Source organism: Anabrus simplex, chromosome 5 (assembly GCF_040414725.1).
Source record: "Anabrus simplex isolate iqAnaSimp1 chromosome 5, ASM4041472v1, whole genome shotgun sequence".
Classification (NCBI taxonomy): Eukaryota; Metazoa; Arthropoda; class Insecta; order Orthoptera; family Tettigoniidae; genus Anabrus; species Anabrus simplex.
In genome coordinates this window covers 174,460,406-174,479,005 of record NC_090269.1, presented here as the reverse complement: position 1 = coordinate 174,479,005, position 18,600 = coordinate 174,460,406, and the positions used below count along the sequence as shown (strand labels likewise).

The window sequence follows — 18,600 nt, the reverse complement described above, 5'->3', positions numbered from 1 at the left end:
TTAATTAAAGTTGGCATTTTCTCGTTGATACTAATCCATTCCTAGTTGTCTGAGGAGCGAGCAGATCAAGCACCTGCCCACGTAACCATGACATTGTTTTGACCGCAACCCAAAGTCAAGGCTGACACAACGCCCAGTTGAGGCAATGTCCGCTAGACTGCGCAATCTAATCGAGCGACGGAACACTGTTTCTCTTTCTATACGAAGTACCGTTCAACTGACAGCGCACTACGCGACTCAGTTCACGTTCTTCGAGTATCTCAATAACAGAACCGGAATATCGACATTATCTGCACTTTCAATGGATGAAATTGTGACTCTAGAGCTCTAAGAGGCATTACAGACAAACAGAAGGTGCTGTGTCACAACGGATAATAGTGTAAAGAATTCGTAAAGAAGAACGTCATTGTTCTGATTATTGAGGTCAGTATTTCATACTAATGTCTTCCTTGACAGGTGCTTCTCTTTTGATGCCTATTTATCACACGCTTCGCGTACTCTATTGTGTTTAGTAGCTGGAGAAATCCTGTCACCTTGACCGTTCAAAAGTACGAGTCAGCTCCGTCAGAAGTTTATTTGAACAGTGGATCTGGATGAGAAAGGACTGCTGGAAGATGAGAAACATATTAAAAATTGCATTGATTTTGGTGCTAGTGGTGTATTGTGAGGTGCTAGCCGCTACAGTGAATGTTAGTGACATTTACCAGTGCCATGATCAGCTGACCTGCTTCCAGTTACAACTCTTACACAATCTCAGTGACATTGCGGCGGCCGAGGACGTCAGCTTAACAGAGGATCTTATTCTTGAGCGGGTGCCGGGTGCGGTGCCACCGCAGCCACCAGAGTTGTCCGTGGGGGAGGTTGAGAGACGACTGTCTGCGGGGGCGGACAAGGAACTGGGCTATCTGGGGTTCGCGCTGGCCAGGAAGGCCCTGCATCTGCTTGACACACACAACATCAAGTGGAGAATGATGCCGGGAGTGGAAGTGAGACTCTTCCGCAACGAGGACAATGGGGTAGATGTTGGCCTGGAGACCTATGATGTTGATCCAGGTACGTCCAATATTCAATTTCTCCTTTATTGCTGGTGGAATTGTGATGTCTTGTAACTCATCTTCACATCTAACTACTCCCTTCCCCTGTGAGTGAGTGATAAATGACTTTATTATTATTATTATTATTATTATTATTATTATTATTATTATTATTATTATTATTATTATTATTATTATTGACCTTTCCCTAATTATTTGGGTGGGGGGGGGGGGTTGGCAGCACATTTTGATTCGGCGCAGTTTTACATTCGGATGTCCTTACTGATGCCTGTGTGGATAGATGAATTCACTGTTGCGTTTCAGAGATGATTGGTAGTGTGGTGTGTCGTGTATACCTGAAGTATTGAGTATTAAGACGAACACAAACATCCAGTCCCTGAGTCAGATAAATTAACCAGACACGGTTAAAAAACCCATCCCGACACGAAATCGAACCCATGACAGTTTGAACTCAAAGCTACGCTATGCTGACCATTGAGGCCAGGAGCTAGACTCTATAACTACATATTAATTATTCTAAATTTTAATTACAGGCCTACCGGGCGAGTTGGCCGTGCGCGTAGAGGCGCGCGGCTGTGAGCTTGCATCCGGGAGATAGTAGGTTCGAATCCCACTATCGGCAGCCCTGAAAATGGTTTTCCGTGGTTTCCCATTTTCACACCAGGCAAATGCTGGGGCTGTACCTTAATTAAGGCCACGGCCGCTTCCTTCCAACTTCTAGGCCTTTCCTACCCCATCGTCGCCATAAGACCTATCTGTGTCGGTGCGACGTAAAGCCCCTAGCAAAAAAAAAAAAAAAATTACAGGCCTGGTTCTAATGGTCTGCTTGTTATTTACTAGGCTTGTAAGATATTTCCTCAAAGAAGTAATAGAATGGTTAGGGATTGAGCGTGTTTATCAGTCTGATATTTTGCTTAAATTTCTCATAGCATCAGACCTACTGGATTCTAAATGTAATGGCCCCACGGTCCAGACATTAGTTTCGTAACATTTATAGCAGTTATTTGAGACCCAATGACGTCACGTGTCTATTCCATCGGGCCATCCACACCAACATCAGTGTGCTCTTAGTTAAGTGTAGAATGTTTGTGTTTACTCCACAAGAATTGGAGAAGCTTAGTCCGACAGCGTTATACTGTAATACGAGATATGGAAAGTGAAAGGGCTCCTTAGCTGAACATTTTAGTATCAAAAGAATATTAATTTTGTCGGGATAGAAGAGGAGGGAAATATTGATAGTGACCACCTCAAGAAATTCTAGAAAACGTATTAATAACATTGATTAGCTTACTAATCAGCACTGAGACGCAGCTGCAGAAATAATTATGTCCGTAGGAACTACATTTTCAGGAACCCCAAATACCGATCATTTGATACTTAATAAGGGTAGGTGGCCCATAATTTGTAAGATGATCAAATATTATCTTTATCATACCACAAATTCTCAAGTAAATACAAACTTTAAAGCTGTTTTGAGCCCAACGGGTTTTCAGGCGATGTTTTTTGGCGATAACGATTCTTGCAGCACCATCTGCAGTGATATGTTCAACCTTACGATTTGTTACACTTACGAAAACTGTATGCATAGATATAATACTCAAATTTCGACACATTATTTAAGTGGCAGTCTTTTATTTTAAGAGCACATATAAACTATTTTCATTCAAAAGAAAAGTTTATAAGTCCCTCACCCATCACACAGTTAAATTAACAGCCTTTCACCTTTCTTAATAACATCTCCCAAACCTGTCCGAGCACGTCTGGCAACTCACAGCTAATGGTTTGTTGTTGATCATACAATAGTATTCGGGAGATAGTGGGTTCGAATCGCAGTGTCGGCAGCCCTCAACCATCGTCGCCATAAGACCTATCTGTGTCGGTGCGACGTAAGGCGTCTTGCAAAAAAAAAAAAAAAAAAAAATATATATATATATATCATACACTATCTTGAAGGAGGTGAAGTTTCCGTTTGTCACGCACTCTTTCCCATAATGTTTCAACAAGTCTTCTGAGTTTTTCTTCCTTAAGAGCGATCGGTTCCTTCACTGCTGCTGGTGCCATCGCAGATAAGAGTTTGCCATATTTCAGAATTTGTCACAGTCAGCGGTGTAGTTCACTTCATCTATTGATGTACAATTTCTTGATTATGTTTGTGTAATTGTGATCCCTTTTCAGATCTGAAGTTCAGTATTTGGTGGTGGGACTCAATATTTACATCCATTCTATTGGTTCTGATATAAAGTGGTTTGCTACAGTCGATACTTCGGACATAATAACTTCTGCAACATTCCTAATTATTAATCGCATTTTAACGTAGTGGTTAAACGAAGTTTGCACATTTATTACGAAACTAGTACGTATATTTTCGTGAACTGTATACGATGATCTTTTCTCGTTTCGAGAAAGAAATGGACATGTTGATTTTTGTAACTGGATGACTCCATTATTCTTAATGGTCACTACCTGTAAGCGAATGCCGTGTCCGACTCGTTGGCTGAATGGTCAGCGTACTGGCCTTCGGTTCAGAGGGTCCCGGGTTCGATTCCCGGCCGGGTCGGGGATTCTAACCTTCATTGGTTAATTCCAGCGGCCCGGGGGGTGGGTGTTTGTGCTGTCCCCAACATCCCTGCAACTCACACACCACACATAACACTATCCTCCACCACAATAACACGCAGTTACCTACACATGGCAGATGCCGCCCACCCTCATCGGAGGGTCTGCCTTACAAGGGCTGCACTCGGCTAGATATAGCCACACGAAATTATTATTATTATTAGCGAATGCCGTGATTTGAGTTTTCAACCTCAGCCGGCAGGATCAGTAAAGACATACGGTGAATATTTACTAATCCATTAAAGCTAGTTGCACGTAAAACCCATTAAGGGACATGATCTACCAAGACGACTGCTTCCCGTTTAAATAGCCTGACGATGTTGAAGTGTCACGTATTCAGCGTAACGTCTTCTTCAGTTGAAATGCTTGGTTTCTTGACCAGGCCTAAACTCTCTCATATCCGATAACTTCTCAATTAACACCGTTTCAACTCTCGGTTAAGAAATAAAGTCCCTGGGCAAGCCGAAGATTTAACTTGAATGTCCAGGCAGGAGTCAGAACGCTTTGCCTAAACCATGAGAAGAGTAACTTTCTTTCTTTCTTTCTTTCTTTCTTTCTTTCTTTCTTTCTTTCTTTCTTTCTTTGGTCAGCCTATATCTAGGATCACTGAAGCTACCCTGGCTCATTTTGGTTTAGGCCAGGGGTTGAGGGTTGTATTTCCGTTTTGACGCCACGCGTTGTGGAATGAAAACTCAGCGTAGGATAGACCAGGATTCGAACCTCAGCCTTCCGGGTGGGAAGCTAGCAGCCAAACGAATCTACAGGATGTTGGAAAGTTGCGGTAATGAAAGGAATTAGGACAGCTAAAATGCTGATAGGATAAACCCCTAACTCGCAATTTTAATGCAGAGTCAACTGAGGGAGTTAAGGCAATGCAGCTTCGCAACTATAATTTACCAGAATAGAGTCTCCGAGGACCTTCTTTCTTGAACTTCCCAATTTTATTTTTGAACGACGGTGTGAATGATGTATTCGTGCAATAATTTGACAACCGGTTTAAGGCGAATTTCGACGTTTCATCAATCCTAGACACCTCGGCAGCGACTGAATGTCTATGATGAGTGATGGTAAGAATTAACAAGGCATAAATATGAATTCTCTGCAAATTTTTATGGTAAGTCCGTCACTGCATGCATGGGAGTGATTTCAACCGATCATGTTGGACAGTCTTCAGCAAGTAGCCCCGGGGACAGAAATACTCGACGTCTTGATTCCGAGCACTAGATCACTGTTGTTCTCAATGTACAGACACAATTGACACTAGATGCTTGTATGATCACATCACAAAAGTAGCGTTCAAGCGTTCCTGCCTCACATGTAAGTCACTGAAGGTGAAGGTTGGCTGATAAAATTTGAACCTGGCAACTTTCTGCAAGGGATAGCTAATGGAAATATTTATCGTTTATTGGTAATAGCAAAGAAAAGAAAGGGAAAACCATCTCCCTGTAGGCCATGAGTGTCCTTGGAGGTGTCTCGTAGAGTGGTTGGCCGGCACTTCTCCCACGAAATAACGTGGTATTCACTTTTGGCATGGGTTGAGAGAACCTCAAAGCCGTGTCCCTCTCCAAAAGTGGAAATCTCGTTTCCAAACTTTTCGACTTCCTAATGGAGAATCAAACCCACGTCATTCCAAGTAAACCGAGCTCACCATTACGCCACGGCTAGACAGCTCCTAATTGCTAATCAATTTTCTGGCAAGATGTAGTGTTTACAGTGCGGTATGTCTTCTGGTATGGGGTAGAGCAATTTGTTACTTTCATTGACCTGCCTCAGTCTCATCCTTGTCTTTCACAATATGAAAGTGACTGAGGTATTAGCGATGCTAGTAATACCATTCCTTCTGCAGCCAGTCCCTGTTATGTATGGGAGAAAATATGGTTCATAGGGTAGGTTGGTGCGTGCATTTCAGTGGGCTTGCCAGACTGGTATGCAATAGCAACTTTTGGCTCGGTGAGGAAAGCAGCGGGAAACTACCTCACTCCTCATTTTCCTAGTATGCCTCTTCAGTGACACCTAGGCTATCTATGACTGCTGTTGGTGGAGCTGTGGAAGATCAAACCAGCCTTCAATATTATTTTAAAATACCCCGGCTGAGAGGTTCATATGGTTCAGTCCATTAGTATTGGGAAATCCTGAAATATACCAGCTCTTGTCAGTGCATTTATTGGCACATGAATGCACTTCCGTATTATAGCATTTTAGGCACGTAGATGACTCCGGAAAACGTAGAAGTAGTTACTGAGACGTGAAACAATAATTATTATTGTAAGTATTATTATCATCATCGTTATTTCATGAAAGCATGAGTTAGTTACCGCGGGGTTTGTAACTGAGCATGGCATTGTTTCCAATTACCAGCTTCCTAACTCCCATATATCTTATTAGCTGATGTACCCGTGCTTCGCTACGGAATTGTACATTGTATACAAAACTCTATGTTAGGTAGTATACACATTGCGAGCAAGATTTCATTAAATTGCATAGCACTTAACGTTAGCCTAGAAACGCGACGGGGAAGTGACCAAACGCCTCTTCTCATATGAAGACTAAGTTAGGAAATTTTCATTGTAACGGCAGGCCAGCTTGCCTACTATCAGTCACAATCAAGATGGGTTTTTCATTATAATTTGTAGTCACTCAATCTCTACCTACATTTTTACATCCTCAGAAAGACTTTCTCAGTAGTTTCCCCAACTGAAATGAACATAAAGTATGTCATTACAATGACGTCAGTAGGAATGGCACGATTAAAAGCAATACTTCCATATGAAATACTCGATCAAATGAAAAACCACACATTTTCTCACTTTTAACGAATAGTACTACGCTGCTGATCTAACAGTCCAAAGTTCCAGAGCTGGAATGACCAACTCGCAGACAGCCGTGAAAACTCTTCGTCTTTTTCCGGTGGCGGGGGGGGGGGGGGGGCAGGGGGGGTGGCGAATAGTGGAGAGTCCCAGGCCAAAAACTAAGCTCTTTCGCTAGTATGTTTCCTAGGAGTACCCGACGAATCAGAAAATCTCAATCCACTACACTGGCAGCGGAAAGGACTATCTGACTTGGAGGCAAATTCTTCCTCCAAGCCAGAGGAGAAACCCCCACTTCACTGCTAATTTGGAATAAAATGAATGTAGAATTTAATAAAAGTGAAGAGGAAGAAGCTTTTCTTAAGAAACGGCTCTTTTCAGGGTTGAATTTTAAGTTATTTAGCGAACTGTGGTGCTATAAATTGGAATAGGCCTAAATTGTAATTCTAGACCAGGTCATACTACCATTACTGAGTCTTTGTCTTAAATGTGCACACTGCTCATTCTAAACAGCGTGTCAGAGTAGGGATCGAATAGCTGGAATACTATGATGAACCAGTGTGTTTCAGTACCAGGAAATATATGAACCAGAGGAAAGGCATGCTGAAGAAGAAAGTTTTCTAACTCCCCAGCTATTTGCCGCCAATATTCAGTCAGGCTGTTATACTCGGTACGCAGCAGTAGTCCCATCTATCGGAGTTCAGGGGCAGCATAAGAGACATGAACAACACAACAAACAATGGTCAATATAATGTTATTATTGATCAATTTTAAGAACTTTCGATACTGTAGGCGTTCACATTCAGTTTTCTTTCGACTCCGAAGTACCACTCTTATCACAGTCGGAACGGTAAAACTGAATAAAACATAAATGATCGGCAATTGTATTCTCTCTAACTTTTGTTATGTAGTACTTATCGATAGGACCAAACTACAATTTCATCCAGGGTGAATAAAATTGTTTATAGTTTAGACTGTACAGTAGTTTATTATTCCCTGACTCTATATAAATTAAATTCTGTTCACTCATTTTCTCGTGGCTCGGCGTTGATATGGACTTAGCAACAAAAATACAAATTCACGAATATCTCTGTTATCATTACCGGTACGGTAAAAATTTTTAAGATATAATTGATAGGAAATTCAATTTTATATAACTTTAGTTATGTAATATTAATCGATAGGACCACTAACAATATAAATATTTGAGAATTAAATTTCAAGCCTTCCTCTAAACTACCATTTCACTCAGCGTGAACAAAATAATTTATAGCCTAGATTGTAGTGGTTCATCCCCCGACTTTACATACCTGTTTTCATTAAATTCCCTTAAGCCGTTTTCTCGTGATGCGTGTACATACATACATACATACATTATCATTATAGACTGTTATTCCTTTCAGCGTTCAGTCTGCAAGCCTCTGTGAATTTACGTCGCCACAATCCTCTATTTGCAACTAGTGCTGTGGCCTCATTTAGTTCTATACCTCTCATCTTTAAATGGTTAGAATCTGAGTCTAACCATCGTCGAGCTCGATAGCTGCAGTCGCTTAAGTGCGGCCAGTATCCAGTATTCGGGAGATAGTAGGTTCGAACCCCACTGTCGGCAGCCCTGAAAATGGTTTTCCGTGGTTTCCCATTTTCACACCAGGCAAATGCTGGGGCTGTACCTTAATTAAGGCCACAGCCGCTTCCTTCCCACTTCTAGGCCTTTCCTGTCCCATCGTCGCCATAAGACCTATCTGTGTCGGTGCGACGTAAAGCAAGTAGCAAAAAAATAACCATCGTCGTCTTGGTCTACCTCTACTTCTCTTACCCTCCATAACAGAGTCCATTATTCTCCTACGTAACCTATCCTCCTCCATTCGCCTCACATGACTCCACCACCGAAGCCGGTTTATGCGTACAGCTTCATCCATCGAGTTCATTCCAAACGTGTCTTTATCTCCTCACTCCGAGTACCTTCCTGCCATTGTTCCCACCTGTTTGTACCAGAAACCATTCTCTCTGCTTTCATATCAGTTATTTCTAATTTATGAATAAGATATCCTTGGCTCCAGTAAAGCAAAATTGGTCTGAAAAGAGACCGATGTAAAGATAGTTTCGTCTGGGAGCTGACTTCCTTCTTACAGAATACTGTTGATCGCAACTGCGAGCTCACTGCATTAGCTTTACTACACCTTGATTCAATCTCATTTACTATATTAACATCCTGGGAGAACACACAACCTAAATACTTGAAATTATCTACCTATTCTTGCTTCGTATCACGAATCTGACATTCAATTCTGTTGAATTTCTTACCTACTGACATCAATTTAGTCTTCAAAAGGCTAATTTTCATACCATACTCATTGCACATATTTTCAAGTTCCAAGATATTAGACTGCAGGTTTTCGGCACAATCTGCCATTACGACCAAGTCGTGAGCATAGGCCAGACTACTTACTACATTTCCACCTAACTGAATCCCTCCCTGCCATTTTATACCTTTCAGCAGATGATCCATGTAAACTACAAACAGGAAAGGTGAAAGATTACAACCTTGTCTAACCCCTATAAGTACCCTGAACCAAAAACTCATTCTACCGTCAATTCTCACTGAAGCCCAATCGCCAACATAAAAATGCCTTTGATTGATTTTAACAATGTGCCCTTAATTCCATAGTGACCCATAAGAGAAAGAAATTACGGAAAAGTAAAAAGTGCATTTCCTTGTTACTGTGGACATGACCGATACAGAAATACCATCCTTTTCAAATTCTGAGCAATGTACAGACAAAACTCTTATTTTATATATATAGATATAACCTCTCTTGGATAACTTACATTCTCTTCTGGCTTAGGAATTCAAGGCCTAAAGAGTCCCTTATTTTCACGCATTGTGTCACGTTTCACACTCTTTCACCGATAACTTCATTCTTTGAAATGTTAGATTCTCTTCTGCTTGTCGTTAAGAAAGGATTGGTATTAGGACGTACCTCGTTTAAATCAATAGTCACAGCCATTAGAATGAAGAACTGTCTAAAGGAGTAAAATACATACTAACCATATTCAGGCAGCCGATACAAATATTTTGAAGGCAGTTAAAAGGTGGATATAATAACTAAATGATAGGTAAGAGTTAAATAATTTTCAGCAAATCATGGCGTAAAGTAACGTAACAGGCATTGCTGCCTGTAAAGAATAGAAGTAGGAAGTGTTCGCATAAATTACGTGAAAGTATCAAACGTGAAAAGTTCGATTTTAAGGAGTCGTTTAAAATGAAGACACCTTGAAAAGTCCTGAAGACTCAAATCATGAAGAAGAAATAGAAATGATCATAATCACCATAACATTTATGAGTGATGGTTGTAAATTACTGCTGCAATATACGTTAAATTAGAGACTGTTCATTAAACCTCACAAGTGGAAGCGATAAATTACCAGGATATTTCACAAATAAGGCTCCTAGTTAGTTGGGCACAGTCTATGACATCCTATGCTTTCAATTCCCCAGAGTTTACAGAGCAGACATAATTTGTAAAAACGAAGACATAATTAGCGTACTTAGTAGATGTAGAGCAACGTCATCACAAAGAAATTCTTGTGACCCACGTGCAACGCAGTAAGGCAGCTCAGTTAATATTTACTTCTGATTTGAAGTTCACGACCGACCAGCCAATCAGTGAAATAAACATTCCAAAATTGATTGACAAATTTTATTGCAGTGTAATGTAAAGTTCATCATCAAATTTAAGGATTATCAAGATCGCAAACTGAGAGGGATGTACTGAGCATACATACATGCATACATAGATACAAGCTACCTGAATTGGTTATTGTGAGGATTCCCAACGACTGTGGAAATGTGTATCGAAAATTTGTCAACTTGATTTTAAAAAAACACTAATACTCGTAACTGATTCATTCAAAGCTCTTGTGATCATGCGGACTTTTCCTGGCAATGCATCAGAGAATCTTATCCATAAAGCTATTACATAGTTACTACCTTTATCAACATCACACTCGTTTTCTATATTGAACAATATAAAGTAAAGTTGCAGGATTCGTCTACCATATGCGTAATCTTCAGCGGATCAGTGGTAGAGTGTTAGGCTCATGACCCCAAGTATTCGGGTTCATCCCGGTTCAGGTATTCGTATTTTCAAGGACGACCAAAAATATTGGCACACAATGCCCTTGTTGTGTGCATGCTAAAAATCTTTCGTAGCACACTTAGCATTAACCGACAAAATTACATTTATTTAGGCATAGTACTGTATTCATCTAATAGCATTCATCTTTCGTCGATAGATAGCAGTACAATCGGAATATCGCAATTGGTGGACAAGCCGCCTAGTTATTGTTACGAAATAGTACAAGAGGGGTCTTTGAAATGACTGAGTTTCGAATTTCAAGCGTGAACCAGTTTAATCCTCTTTCACCTTTGATAAAGATATTGTTAGAGGAAATGTCATTTGAAACCATCTGTAAACTCAGTCACCCATTGCTGAAATTGTTCGTGTCTTAGAACACATGCCGTGGGAGTTAATGGCACTAGATAATTTTCAGTGAATCTCATTATAGAACTTGAAGTATTAAACTAGTTTCATTACTAACCATTCATCGTCTGTGACAGCTTCTAGATGTTCCAGAACAGGTATGAGACTTTCACTTGAGCAAGGAGCTCTATTTCATTTTGAACTAGTTCTAAGACTTTTTTTAAAAGTAGGCAAGCAAAGTAGTTATGCAAACCTGTGACTTAGTCACTGCCCACAGCTAGACCAGGGTTACTGATCAATAGGAGGCGGATGTTGTTCAAATGTCATCTTTATTCCTTTGCATTATGACGTTGGTACTGATACCATAGACATTAATTCTGCAATATAACAAACGATTAGTTATTGCTGTATTTCAAGTTTTAGGTCAATATATAAACATTTTGAAGAATTTTAAAATCATTTTCTTAATTTATACATGTAGCCCTATTGATTGTTGTCAGACTGATAGAAGTCCACAAGTGAAAACATAAAAAGTTGTACATATCTTACATATTGTTAAATTTGCTATATATCTTCATGACCAAGCAAATTGACCAGCAGATGCTGGTGACTAAGAAAGGGTAAGGAAAGGATTATACCTATGAGTCTTGGGTTTCCAATATATGAGCAGGAACACAATACAAAACTCTGACAGTTAATGCGCGCGATGTACAAGGAATGCACCCGCCCCTACAGCCAGATATTCACCCTCGCGTACCTCAAGATTAAGAACAAATGGAAACGAGAAGGAATTGGAAACAGCAGTAACATAACTTTTCACTTGAGTACAGAATTATCCTCCCAAGTAGTTCTGTGCAAGAAAATGCCGAAAGTGAAACATCCATAAAATGCATTTTTAATTAAGCTAGTAAGTGAATTTGGAAAAGTCGTTTTTACAACAGATGGGCGTGTTTCATTCTGGAAATTGTCCAGTGTTACAATGAGTGTGAAACGGAATTTTGCTTTACAACATCACATTAAACGAGAACATCATCTGAAAGCTGCAACGAGTGTGAAGAACAAGTGTTCGGGCGCAAATTGCTAGTACTACACCCAACAACTCATTATGTCCATATTTACACACACTTCCGACCAAATTATAAGATAATTATTTCTGTAGAAACAAGAGCTGCGTAGCGAATAGAGCAATATATTTGTTGTAAAACATTGTCACACAGACTCCAGAATTCAGTTTGGTAAAATATTTTATTTAACGTCATTTTTTACTTATTTTATAGAATGTTTCCATAAATTTAAGGACATTTTATTGATAATTTTCAGTGATAATTTATGCCATCAACTGATCAGGCATCATGAGCCAGAGCCTACTGCGATAGGGTGGTCAGTTCTATTCCGCTCCTCAACAGCACGTGAGTAACCCATCTTAGAAATAACCACTTGCTTATCTGCGGAGATCTCAGTTGATCCGGTGTTTCAACCTTGCTGTGCGTTCCCAGTTTTAGGTTTGAGAGAATATCATTTCAGATCTACCTCACACCACTTTGAGTGCTTCAGCCGTGTTTTCAGTTGCAGAAGATATTGCTCTTCTGTCTTGAACGGTAACTTCCTTGTCAGAAAGCCTTTTATTTCTATTAGTTTAACGTTGCACTAACACATCGAAGGCTTTCGGCGAGGCGAAGGTGGGAAAAGACTAAGACAGGAAAGGTAGCACCCGTGGCTTTAATTAAGTTACAGCCCCAGCATTAACCTGGTGTGAAAGTGGGAAACCATGGAGAAGGATTTTCAGTGCTGGGGACGATGGGACGATTCAAACCCACCAACTCCCAAATACAAGCTCACAGCTACGCCACCCTAAATGCAGGCCAAATCATTTGGTTTGTCAGAAAGAGACGATGGCTAGGAAAACATAACGATGAAGCTTGACTGACTTATGATTTTAGGTGCAGAATATAAACCTTATGTCCGCCTCTGTGGTGTAGTGGTTAGCGTGATTAGCTGCCACCCCCGGAGGCCCGGGTTCGATTCCCGGCTCTGCCACGAAATTTGAAAAGTGGTATGAGGGCTGGAACGGGGTCCACTCAGCCTCGGGAGGTCAACTGAGTAGAGATGGGTTCGATTCCCACCTCAGCCATCCTGGAAGTGGTTTTCCGTGGTTTCCCACTTCTCCTCCAGGCGAATGCCGGGATGGTACCTAACTTAAGGCCACGGCCGCTTCCTTCCCTCTTCCTTGCCTATCCCTTCCAATCTTCCCATCCCTCCACAAGGCCCCTGTTCAGCATAGCAGGTGAGGCCGCCTGGGCGAGATACTGGTCATTCTCCCCAGTTGTATCCCCGACCAAGAGTCTGAAGCTCCAGGACACTGCCCTTGAGGCGGTAGAGGTGGGATCCCTCGCTGTGTCCGAGGGAAAAGCCGACCCTGGAGGGTAAACAGATGATGATGATGATATAAACCTTATGGTGTATTACCCCGAAGAGAATACCCAGAATATTCGGCTATGAAGGTATACTGATTTCTCAAAATTAGACGATAAAACATTTTACAGCACAATAATAAAACGTGCGTCCGGCTCCATGGCTACATGGTTAGCGTGCTGGCCTTTGGTCACAAGGGCCCCGGGGTTCGATTCCCGGCAGGGTCGGACATTTTAACCATCATTGGTTAATTTCCCTGGCACGGGGCTGGATGTATGTGTTGTCCTTCATCATCATTTTCATCCTCATCACGACGCGCAGGTCGGCTACGGGAGTCAAATCAAAAGACCTGCACCGGGCGAGCCGAACCCGTCCTGGGATCTCCCGGCACTAAAAGTCATACGCCAGGCAACCATCTTTGGTTTGAATAAGGATTACACCGTTTCGCTTTGGATTGCAAAGTGAATGAGTGACACGCCAAGTTGTTGAAATTGCATCATCCGACTAGAAACGTGTTCTGGAAAAACTACATCGCATGGAAGGTAACTTATAACAAGCACTTTGACAGATTTGAGTTCAGGTTTTGAAGATACGTTGGAGGAATCCCTTTGCACGAAGAAGCCCCTAGTATGTGACAAGGAGGATTTGATGTTTCTTCCGGAATGTCGGTGCCAGATTTGCAAGCCAAAAGAGACCAAGCCACCTTGTAGTAATTACAGACTTGCAATAGTGAAATTAAACGAGGGGAAAATCTGTTCGTTGTATCATCTCCATGCTCTATGGTGTCATGTGTAAGGAACGAAGTCTTGACACGAAACGCTACCGAGAAGTAGCTACAAGTTTAAAGAACTTTGCCTGTAAGATGGCGTCAGTTGCTTACTTGACTTACGTACCTTTAGGTTCGTATGCATGGAAAGACGTCGTGTGAACGGAGCTCTGTTCATTGTAAGATGTACATGGTTGTATATTGCAACAAAAGTAGTGACATTTCAAGAGCACCATGTATTAATACTTAAAATTTGTCACCATTTTCTACGAAGAAGAGAAAGGTAAGTAAGTCACTTTCTTGCGTATTGTACTTTATTTGTTTCAATCACCCAAGGTATACGACCAATGTTTTGTTTCAAGCATATCAGCGCTATTTACTGATCCAAATACCATCCTGAGTAGACGTTTAGTATAACACACGTCGCAATTAACTTCATACGTTCGGCGATCGAATTTCCATCCCTTTGCATTATTATGCTTGTATGGATATTCCCCAATAATGTGTGTTATTTCTCTCATTTAAACAGCGTCCAACGAGTATCACGTCGTATAACGGGAGGCTTGCATTTGGAAGATGATGCATTCAAACTCCACTGCCGGCTACCCGGCATTTCCCATTTTCACACCAGGAAAATTCCGACCCATTACTGTAGTTTTTTTTTCAATCATAGCGTTGCCTAAGATCTACCTTTTAACTCTTTGTAGCAATATTCAGAATACAACGGTGACCAGAATGCTGTATGTGCGTAACACTGTGCCCAGCAGGAAGGTGACTTGATGGGACTGTCAAGTGACCTAGCTGTTGACAACAATTCGTCTCTGTACCTGAACTTAGAGCAAAATTACTCATAGAGTGCGCATATTTTGCTGCGTGAAATCAATATTTCGATGAGCTGCCTGCGATATTATGTGAAAAGTTGGACATGCAGTTATGTGGCAAGCAAGCTTGTAGTTTTGCGTGACTGTATATGTTACCGTATTTTTGTGGTAGGTAGAGGTGAAAGAAGGTGCGGGGGTGAACAGGTCTCAAGCTACGAAATTAAAATTAATTTAAAATTTAACAAGGTTATATTTTCTTTCCAAAATTCAGAAAAAACACGAATGGCAGGTACAGAGTAGCAAGGTAACAAATTACAAGTACAGTATTCACAAGGTTTGGGCTTCGAGCCCGTAACTCACAATTCTTGGGCAATTAGCCCAACTTTACCCCAAAACAAGTTTCAACAGAGGGGCAGAAAACCCCATTCATGCCCAGGAGCACTTGCTCCAAATTACACAGTAAGGCCTCCTTGAGGCGCGCAGAAAACAAAATTTTCTAGAAAGAGCAACTTGCTCTCAAAATTTAAGCCCGTCAAAGGCCACACCAAATTCCACCTTCAAGCTGTCCTCTAAGGACATATACACAAGGGTAAAATACCCAACCTACTGAGATCTATTAAGTGAAAGAAAGGTTAATTACATGACCTCTAAAATAACAATTTGATAGGAGGCGATCTGCACTCCTAATACATTTTGTTAAAAACCTAATCTGGCTCTAGGCCGCTAATGCAAGGGCTAATCCCATATTACGGAGGTGACTTTAGAAAAGAACAATTTACATTACATTAAGGAAGAATCGGTTGTGAGAAATAAGTTCACCTCAAAACAATATGAGTGTGAGCTCGAGATGGTTAAGCACTCTCTATCCCAATACGTAGCTTAAAAGAGAATAGATACTAAGAGTCTTTACATTTTAGGGAAAGGTTACATGGTGAAAAAGCTTCGGACCCGCCCCGAGAGTTAAACTGCTGAGCTAGCAAGAAAAGAAGTTATTATACGGCCATTACCTGGTTGTTGAACTGCTGTTCGAAGAAAGAGGCGCTTCCCGCCCCCTGCTATGTACTTTACACACTGAAAGATGGTAGAGAAGTGGCGCAGAGACCCTAAAATCAGCAGTTTATATACTCTCGCGGAAAGTTCGAGGCGTTTCAGGAAAGAAAACATCCGCCCACAATCATTTATTGGTTAGGGTTAAGCAGCATATCCAATTTGAAGAAGAAACCCCTTATTGGTCGTAAATTAATTAAGGAAATTCGGGATTGGCTAAATTCAAAACAAGGGGAAAGAAAGGGGAATACAGCCAACTTAAACAATACCAGAAAGAAATTTAACAAGAAACAAACTTTTGAAATAAAAAATTCTCAAAAAAACAGTTCTTTCACCTTGCACTAGGGTGCACCATTGTAGTTTTTCAGTAGTGTCCTCTAGAAGAGAAAGTTCACACTTCTTACTATAAGCAAAACAAAAATACGTCGAAAACGACCCAGTTCAGAAACTTCAAAATTTCCAAGTAGTGAGATCTTCTGAGAAACTTGAAAATTAATACATTAGATAAAGTTCAGACTTCCTCCGCCAGAGGAGTTTCAACTGGCGCAAATTTTAAATTAGCGGCGTGGAGGTGTACCGCCCGGTACAGTATATATAGTCAAGGGACGTCCTATTTTATGCGAGATGCGTATCACTTGGATATGATTTTTCATTTCAAAACTCCACATTCATTGCGTAGGATTAGAATAGTCATATAGAAAGATGCAGTACAGATGTGGGAAATAATTATGTGTAATAATTTTTATTTATTTATTTATTTATTTATTTATTTATTTATTTATTTATTTATTTATTTATTTATTTATTTATTTATTTATTTATTTATTTATTTATTTAATTTATTTATTTATTTATAAAAGAAGTCCTGGGAAGATTTTGGTAACAACTTGGAAAGGCTAGGTCAAGGAGCAGGGAAACCTTTCTGGACAGTAATAAAGAATCTTAGGAAGGGAGGGAAAAAGGAAATGAACAGTGTTTTGAGTAATTCAGGTGAACTCATAATAGATTCCAGGGAATCACTGGAGAGGTGGAGGGAATATTTTGAACATCTTCTCAATGTAAAAGGAAATCATCCTGGTGGTGTTGTGAACAGCCAAGCAAATGGGGAGGAGGAAAATGATGTTGGTGAAATTATGCTTGAGGAAGTGGAAAGGGTGGTAAATAAACTCTATTGTCATAAGGCAGCAGGAATAGATGAAATTAGACCTGAAATGGGGAAGTATAGTGGGAAGGCAGGGATGAAATGGCTTCATAGAGTAGTAAAATTAGCATGGAGTGTTGGTAAGGTACCTTCAGATTGGGCAAAAGCAGTAATTGCACCTATCTATAAGCAAGGGAACAGGAAGGATTGCAACAACTATCGAGGTATCTCCTTGATTACTATACCTGGCAAAGTATTCACTGGCATCTTGGAAGGGAGGGTGTGATCAGTCGTTGAGAAGAAGTTGGATGAAAACTAGTGTGGTTTCAGATCACAGAGGGGCTGTCAGGATTAGATTTTCAGTATGCGCCAGGTAATTGAAAAATGCTCCAAGAGGAATAGGCAGTTGTGTTTATGTTTCATAGATCTAGAGAAAGCATATGACAGAGTACCGAGGGAAAAGATGTTCGCTATACTGGGAGACTGTGGAATTAAATGTAGATTATTGAAAGCAATCAAAGGCATTTTTGTTGACAATTGGGCTTCAGTGAGAATTGATGGCAGAATGAGTTCTTGGTTCAGGGTACTTACAGGGGTTAGACAAGGCTGTAATCTTTCACCTTTGCTGTTCGTAGTTTACACAGATCATCTGCTGAAAGGTATAAAATGGCAGGGAAGGATTCGGTTAGGTGGAAATGTAGTAAGCAGTCTGGCCTATGCTGACGATTTGGTCCTAATGGCAGATTGTGCCGAAAGCCTACAGTCTAATATCTGGGAACTAGAAAATAGGTGCAATGAGTATGGTATGAAAATTAGCCTTTCGAAGACTAAATTGATGTCAGTAGGTAAGAAATTCAACAGAATTGAGTGTCAGGTGGTTGATACAAAGCTAGAACAGGTCGATGATTTCAAGTATTTAGGTTGTGTGTTCTCCCAGGATGGTAATATAGTAAGCGAAATTGAATCAAGGTGTCGTAAAGCTAATGCAGTGAGCTCACAGATGCGATCAACAGTATTCTGTAAGAAGGAAGTGAGCTCCCAGACGAAACTATCTTTACATCGGTCTGTTTTCAGACCAACTTTGCTTTACGGGATCGAAAGCTGGGTGGGCTCAGGATATCTTATTCATAAGTTAGAAGTAACAGACATGAAAGTAGCAAGAATGATTGCTGGTAGAAACAGGTGGGAACAATGGCAGGAGGGTACTCGGAATGAGGAGATAAAGGCTAATTTAGGAATGAACTCGATGGATGAAGCTGTACGCATAAACCGGCTTCGGTGGTGGGGTAATGTGAGGCGAATGGAGGAGGATAGGTTACCTAGGAGAATAATGGACTCTGCTATGGAGGGTAAGAGAAGTAGAGGTAGACCAAGACGACGATGGTTAGACTCGGTTTGTAACGATTTAAAGATAAGAGGTATAGAACTAAATGAGGCCACAACACTATCTG

General features: G+C 40.7%; 1 protein-coding gene across 1 annotated transcript in view; it reads left to right on the top strand.

Moving 5' to 3' along the window:
* The first annotated feature begins 280 nt into the window (after window positions 1-280).
* Window positions 281-18,600, top strand: part of LOC136874737 (uncharacterized) — a 37,024-nt gene continuing 18,704 nt past the window's right edge. Inside the window, exon 1 of the mRNA XM_067148405.2 lies at window positions 281-1,053. Within this exon, the coding sequence (XP_067004506.2) occupies window positions 594-1,053 (460 nt within the window). The 5' untranslated portion in view covers window positions 281-593. The remainder of the gene's footprint in view (window positions 1,054-18,600) is intronic.